Source organism: Oncorhynchus nerka, linkage group LG19, assembly GCF_034236695.1.
Source record: "Oncorhynchus nerka isolate Pitt River linkage group LG19, Oner_Uvic_2.0, whole genome shotgun sequence".
NCBI lineage: Eukaryota > Metazoa > Chordata > Actinopteri > Salmoniformes > Salmonidae > Oncorhynchus > Oncorhynchus nerka.
In genome coordinates, this window is record NC_088414.1 from 35,713,642 (window position 1) to 35,721,244 (window position 7,603).

General features: G+C 39.6%; 1 protein-coding gene across 2 annotated transcripts in view; it reads right to left on the reverse strand.

Annotated features, from left to right (window-relative positions):
* Positions 1-7,450, reverse strand: part of LOC115101472 (mitogen-activated protein kinase kinase kinase kinase 2-like) — a 29,466-nt gene extending 22,016 nt beyond the window's left edge. The window contains exons 1-13 of one of the 2 annotated variants that reach the window (XM_029620980.2): positions 7,184-7,450; positions 5,302-5,359; positions 4,698-4,788; positions 4,075-4,139; positions 3,721-3,776; positions 2,492-2,539; positions 2,240-2,282; positions 2,031-2,103; positions 1,810-1,941; positions 1,579-1,641; positions 1,380-1,461; positions 1,115-1,225; positions 892-970 (exon numbers count right to left, since the gene is read on the reverse strand). In XM_029620980.2, the coding sequence (XP_029476840.1) occupies positions 892-970; positions 1,115-1,225; positions 1,380-1,461; positions 1,579-1,641; positions 1,810-1,941; positions 2,031-2,103; positions 2,240-2,282; positions 2,492-2,539; positions 3,721-3,776; positions 4,075-4,139; positions 4,698-4,788; positions 5,302-5,359; positions 7,184-7,276 (994 nt within the window). In that variant the 5' untranslated portion in view covers positions 7,277-7,450. The remainder of the gene's footprint in view (positions 1-891; positions 971-1,114; positions 1,226-1,379; positions 1,462-1,578; positions 1,642-1,809; positions 1,942-2,030; positions 2,104-2,239; positions 2,283-2,491; positions 2,540-3,720; positions 3,777-4,074; positions 4,140-4,697; positions 4,789-5,301; positions 5,360-7,183) is intronic. The other variant, XM_029620981.2, reaches the window with a different exon arrangement.
* Positions 7,451-7,603: the final 153 nt, after the last annotated feature.

Below are 7,603 nucleotides of genomic sequence, written 5' to 3' on the forward strand. Positions count from 1 at the left end.
ATCAGAGGGTGAGGGCTAGGGCCATTCCCCCCCAGAAATGACTAGGAACTTGCAGGTGCCTTGGTGGAACATCTCCCAGCAAGAACTGGCAAATCTGGTGCAGTCCATTAGGAGATGCATTGCAGTACTTAATGCAGCTGGTGGCCACACCAGATACTGCCTGTTACTTTTGGTTTTGACCCCCCTTTGTTCAGGAACACATTATTCCATTTCTGTTAGTCACATGTCTGTGGAACTTGTTCAGTTTATGTCTCTGTTGTTGAATCTTGTTATGTTCATACAAATATTTACAAATGTTAAGTTTGCTGAAAATAAACAGTTGACAGTGAGAGGACGTTTCTATTTTTGCTGAGTTTATGAAATAAACTCTGTAGTTGATAATCATCATTATCATAATCATATATTTTTGTTATGACAATGATACCAGTACACAAAAACACACTTGTTCTCACACTACTCTCTTTCATTTTCTGTGAATAGATACCAGTGACTATCCCCTCGTGTCCTACTGACCTTGGCTGCTTGCCCCTGGATGCTGTAATGTAATGCTACATTGGCCATAACAATGGCTCATCAGTAACAGAGTCCTTGAGGAGCTGTGCTTAGAGGGCAAGGATCTGAGAGGCTATACAGATGCCGTATCTTAATTTGAGTAGGTGAGTTTGCTACTTCAGGAAAAAAATCCTGCAGCAACAGGATGTTAGTTATTATGTGGAATATAATTAAATATACATGTTTGTAGAGGTCGATACATTTTTCATGAGGGAAAATCAATTCTGAAATTTCTAAGTGCAAATTACAAACTTCATAAGCCTTTTTTGAACCTCAAATACACTCCATGTTTCTGGAACAGGGTGATCCAATTAAGATCCTACATCTGTAGTTACTCACACTGCTCCTCAGACTGAGTCCTTTGGACCGGCAGGTGTTTCGCTAAGGAATGGATCTGATCAGGGAATGCACTGCATGTCTGCAAAAACACACAACGACAACATACACAGCACATACAGATCATTAGTGACATATTGATCTTAGTAGTATAGTAATCCACATCATATATTGTTGAGCCCAAGCATACATTTCAGGAAAGGGTAGGATAGGGGGACATGCTCACGTCAAGATCACTCTCATCCATAGTGTGTGTGGTTTGCAGAACAGGGTTGCTGGCCATGTCCAGCAGTTCAATGGCCAGAGTCCTGGTCAGCAGCTGACTCACAAAGGGGTGCTGAAGAGAAAACGTAGATAATGTGGGGAGTGTCTGTCACCCGAAGAACTACAGAACAGTTTTTCCACTAGGGACATGAATTCACCTGTTTTTTTATTAACGTTGATGCTATTTTGTTGCGCTCCTCTAAAAGGATGGAACTCTGAGGTAGTACCTGTAACAGTTTCTCCGAACTGGGCCTCTTGCGAGGGTTCTTGGTGAGGGATATTTTCACAAAGCTGTGAAAGTCTGCAGACCTAAACAGATAGTTATTGGTCATTACCATATGGGCTCCTAGACACTCACAGTAACATACAGTATATACTTTCGGTTCTGGAGCTTATATGACTTTTTAACTATAAAGTAACTTAAACCATTTGGTCTTGTCCTTTAGTTTGGGTGGCTGGAAGCTGCTCTTTGACATCATCATCAAGGCCCTGGGAAAAAAAGAACAAAAAAATGGTATGTACTTAACCTGTTGATGAAACATGACGCAGTGTTAATGATCAAAATCTGATCTGTTAATATGACTGGATAGATGAAACTAGATTTAATCTGTATACTGATAATAATGAGAGGTGACATCCCAGCAACGGTGCCCTCACCTCATGGGGTGCAGGTCAAACATGGGAGGCTGAAGCTCTGCCAGCTCGATAGCGGTGATGCCCACTGCCCAGATGTCACATAGCTGGTTGTAGCCACCTTTCTTCTCCACTGCTGCCACCTCGGGTGCCATCCTAGAAGAGCACAGCTGCCCGTGGATAACTATGCTAAACCATGATCAATGGCCTTGTTTTGGTACCATGGACGAACTTAGATCACTCACCAGTAAGGCGTGCCTATGAATGACTTCCTCTTGGCAACGGAGGCGTTGATCTCAGCTGCAACGCCAAAATCCGCTGGGGGAAAAAAGATGCCGTGAGAGAGTTGGAGAAAAAGTATTTTAGTAGATCTGTTTTTGAGTGCGTCTATGGGAGAGGCAGAGAGGATGTGTGAGAGTGAGTGACAGTGTGAGGGTGGTTGACAGTCACTGACCCAGTTTGACATCTCCTCGCTCTGTCAGAAGAACGTTTGCTCCCTGTGAAAAACCCACAGTGACACAATGAGTGCACCGTCTCATGCTCTCTCATGAGGACCGCCCACAGCTCCAATTACACACACACACACTTAAATATTAGATTTCAGTAAGTATGAAGGAGTAGTTCCAACACGCCAGACCAAAATGATTCAATTCAGATGAGGGGTAGAGTAAACTGTTTACATGTTTTGTATCCAACAATACATTACCTTTATGTCTCTATGCATTTTCCCAGTCTCATGTAAGTGATGCAAGCCCTATAAACACAGAAAACCCAATAACACCACACTGAAAAAAAAATGAATGTTCTTAAATGGGGATAAATGGAAAATTCTTGCCTGATAAAGAACCATTGATTTAAAAAGGGGGGGTAGCACCACTCACTGGTGTAAAATACATTCAGTGTTGGTGTTAATAACCAGAGTTTAACCAAAACCATGCCCATAATTAATCTATTTCCCAGCATGCTCTATTGCAGGTTGGTTTTTAGAATTGTTTGTTTCAATATCTATGTTTTTGCATGCACATTGATTGATTAATTGAATCTCATGCTACTCAAATATATAACATACATTTTTCTAAACTATTCCAATCTGTTACTTGGACTTATTGCATCAGTTAGTGTTCCAGTGAAGATGTTTAAGGTCGTCTCATACCTTCATCTTCTCAACCCTGGTAGTCATTCTGAATGCAGGTTGCATGTGAATAAAAGTTCCAAATGTTGGATATCCCCAATCAGGCTGGATTCCAATAGGAATTACACATCACTTTGCAAGCCAGCTTAATGTCATTTAAGAGGCCCTTAAAATAAGTCCTTATGAAATATGTATTGTTTTGTCACTTTGTGAAGGCCACATGACTGTAAATGAATGGATGCAACAACCATGTCTCTCTCAGTAGCAAACACAGTCATGGGTGGTACTGGTAACTCAAATTCATTCAAAAGGCACTGAGAAATATGCAAATAAGGCTTTAAACACTACAGCAGGGCTATTCAATCCAGTCCTGGAAGGCCAAACACATTTCTGGTTTGGATTTTTGAATGGTTCTTCAGAGACCCTAAAATGGTTACCCTATGGCCCTCAAACTCAACTCTGCTTTTTTTCACTGTTCCCCTCTAATCAGGGACTGATTTAGTCCTGGGACACCAGGTGGGTGCAATTAATTATCAGGTAAAACAGAAAACCAGCAGGCTCCGGACCTCGTAGGGTCAAAGTTGAATACCCATGCCCTATGGCATTGCTCTCAAGAACCTTATTTGGTTCCAACTTGCACCTTTATTTTTTAGAGTGTGGCACTGTACCCCAGAGCAACAGTCAAGCATGATGTTTATGAATTTATAATGTGAATAATGTTACATCCAAATAGAAAGTTTCACAGTAGAAAATGGTTGAACGCCTCAGCCAATGAATAAATCTGCATATAATTTCATGCTTACCTGTAGTGTTTCCCTGCACACATATGCAATCTGCCTCTCATTCAGGGGGCCAGTAACTATGGAAACATAAAAATGAAGTATGTCAGGGCCATCATTTTTAAAAATGAATGATGTACACAAGTAGTAACTGATATCATTTATTTGATAATTTTTTTAAGGGATAGATCAGCTTTAATATTGCAGATTGATTGTGGATTCCATCAATGTAATTGTCTGCATCATTTCCAATCCCCCATATTTTTGGGGGTAAAATATATATATATATATATATAGTTTTACATATTTTCCTGGTTGAATCTTTACTTGAACACTGGATGATGCCATTCATATACACCAGAGCCATGTATTAACTACCATGATAAATGTCCTGCAGGGAACCTCCTCCGCAGTACTCCATGCAAATCCACAGCTTGTTATTTCTATCAAAGGAAGAGGCATGCCGTTAAAGGACAGTGGTGTAAAGTACTTAAGTAAAAATACTTTAAAGTACTACTTAAGTAGTTTTGTGGGGTATTTTGTTTTACAACTTTTACTTCACTACATTCATAAAGATAATAATGTACGTTTTACTCCATTCATTTTCCCTGATGCCCAAAAGTACATGTTACATTTTGAATGCTTAGCAGGACAGGAAAATGGTCCAATTCACACACTTATCAAGAGAACAACCCTGGTCATCCTTACTGCCTCTGATTTGGCAGACTCACTAAACACAAATGCTTTGTTTGTAAATTATGTCTGAGTGTTTGAGTGTGCCCCTGGCTATCGATAAATAAACCGCATAGTTTGATTAATATAAGGACTTTTACTCAAGTAGTATTTTACTGGGTGACTTTCACTTTTAATTGAGTCATTCTCTATTAAGGTACAGTACCTTTTAGGTATGACAACTGGGTACTTTTCCCACCACTATTAAATGGAATACCTCATTGCATTTCATATCAAGTTTCAACGTAATGTTTGATTGCAGACCAAACCTGAGGTAGCTGCCGAAATAGGCCACAATGTTCTTGTGAGTGCATTCTTTAATCATGGTAATCTCCTGCTGGATAGATAAGATGTCATCACCTGAAGAGAGAGATGAGAAAAGACTGGAATATCACGACTTCGCCACAATCTAATTAAAGGTCCAATGCAGATATTTTTTTATCTCAATATCATATCTGGGTAACAATTAAGTACCTTACTGTGATTTTTGACCATTTTAATTGAAAAACAATAACCAAAAATAGCTTCTTATCAAATATAATTTTTCAAGCAAGAATTTAGCTAGGACTGTCTGGGAGTGGTCTGAGTGGGGAAGGGAAAACTGAAAACTAGCTGTTATTGGCAGATAGGTTTGGAGCCCTCTTTCTTGTTGGAGTATTAACTGGTGTCACCAGGCAGGCCAAAACTCAATCCCATCAAAACAGGCAGAAATTTCAGGCAGTCCTTTCAAACAACTCTATAAAAGGGCATAATCATAATTTTCACAATTTCGCACTATTATTCCAAACTCATAGTGTGTAAATATATATTAAACACAGGAGAATCACTGGGCCTTTAAGATAAACACAATCACATTTGGGATAAATATCCTACCAGGATCTAGTTTTACAACTTTGATTGCAGAGATCACGGATGTCTTGATGTTTCGTGCCTATAGAGAAGACAAAGTACAACAAAAAAATACATTTTTATTCTGATCATATGACATTGTGGTTTCACTTCTTGCTGTGAACGTTATAGGTAGTGACATGACCTTTGAAGTCATGAGTGTCACAGCATCTCAGTTCTACAATGGGAAAAGGAATAGTAGCCTACCACGCATCACTAGTTAAAATATTTCCAGATATATTATCCTATTTGTAGGCCTTGTGCTCACACTTTCTTTTTCTGAGAAAACTTGGGTGATAAAGGAAAGAACACCCTCACTGTATGGCTACAGCACAGGAGGTTGGTGGCACTTTAATTGGGGAGGACGGGCTTGTGGTAATGGCTGGAGCGGAATAGGTGGAATGGTATCAAACACATGGTTTCTATGTGTTTGATGCCATTTCATTCGCTCTGTTCCAGCCATTATTATATGCCGTCCTCTCCTATGCAGCTTCCACTGGTCTACAGATCATGATGCCATTCCATTAGCTTCGTTCAGACATTATTATATGCCGTCCTCTCCTATGCAGCTTCCACTGGTCTACAGATCATGATGCCATTCCATTAGCTTCGTTCAGACATTATTATATGCCGTCCTCTCCTATGCAGCTTCCACTGGTCTACAGATCATGATGCCATTCCATTAGCTTCGTTCAGACATTATTATACGCCGTCCTCTCCTATGCAGCTTCCACTGGTCTACAGATCATACAGACACCATGCTTCTGTTACCAAGCAAAGCAGCAAACGGCCACCAGGGAACAATGAGGCTCGTGTCACCAATAGAAGAACTGCTACATTTGAAAAAAAGACATCTGTTACGGAACGGTACTCACTTCCTGTTTTGTTTCTGTAGTAAAAGATTTCCGGAGATGTAAGGCATGTATCATATTGCAGCAGAACTTTTACCTCGCCTATTATTGCAAATGTCTGATCAACATCACTTACCAAACAGGACCTAGGCGACCAATCGTTCCCTAATTTAATGATCTACTCATTTTATTTTTTCAATTAGAAAAAGTACATTCATTACAGAACTCTCTCCAATACTTTACAAGGGTGTCTTGGGTGTCATGTGCTATGACAGTGAAGCTGCAGTGAAAATAATATTTTTGCTGGCCATTCCAAATATTATGTAATCGGTCAAGGTACTGGCTTCATGTGTACAGTGAGTTTCTCACAGATGACACTTCTTCCTTTCTCAACTCATTGTTAGTTTCCTGTTACCAACTGCTCCCTTCTAGTCACCATCTCAGCTAACCATATTGTTAGATTTAACAGTGGAGTGCATTTCATAATTTAGTGTGCTGGACCTTTTTCAACAAATGACCGGGTAGACCAAGAGAAAAGGGGTTTTTCAGCATTTCAATTTCAACTTTAGCCTTGTTTTGACATCAGCCATTCTGATGTTAAACTCTGTGCACATGTCAACCAAACATTCAATACAGTTATGGAGAGAGACCATGCTGCCTGCCTCCATGCACAAATTAATGACAGAACGGATGGTGAAATACCACTTTTCTGGCAACATTATATCAGAAAAAATATATAAAAAAATAAAATCACAAAACAATTTATATCACTCTTGATTAATAAAACCATCACATTCTGTTTTTAAACGTTGACTGCAACCCGTCAACATGGAACCGACTAGGGATATGAATAACCATTTAATCAAACAGGTGGGTCTGCTCAGGTATACCAATAAAGCCATATCAAAACAATCTTATACATCGGGGGGGTGGATACAAATCCTGTTTGAAGGAGACATCATTTTCACTAAAGGACTGCAAAATATCAGAGCATGGTTTATTTCAAATAGGCCTACCTTAAATACGTCTCCGTATGTACCACTACCGATCCGGTGAATCATCTCGTAGTCCTCCAATGGGTTCGAGTAGGAAACACCAATTGCATCCATCGCAGCACTGTATGTCTCGACTAGTGCTTTCTAGCCACTAATTATATGATTCCTATCCAGATGTCTGCACTTCCTCTGCAACAAACCATCAGAAGCAAAAGCTGAAATAAAAATGGCAGCTATACAGCCTTGTGATGCTCAGAGAACGGCAGCCTACCAGTGCCATGACATTTTTGTAAATAATAAGGCATTGTTGTTGCCCCTGAATGGAAAACAGAATCTACATTCTGGGTTTTTCAGTGACACAAAGCCTTGTCAAAAAATAGTAATTGGTCCCCATTTCTGTTATTGTTTAAATTATATTTTATATTTTCCTTCTATTTCAGT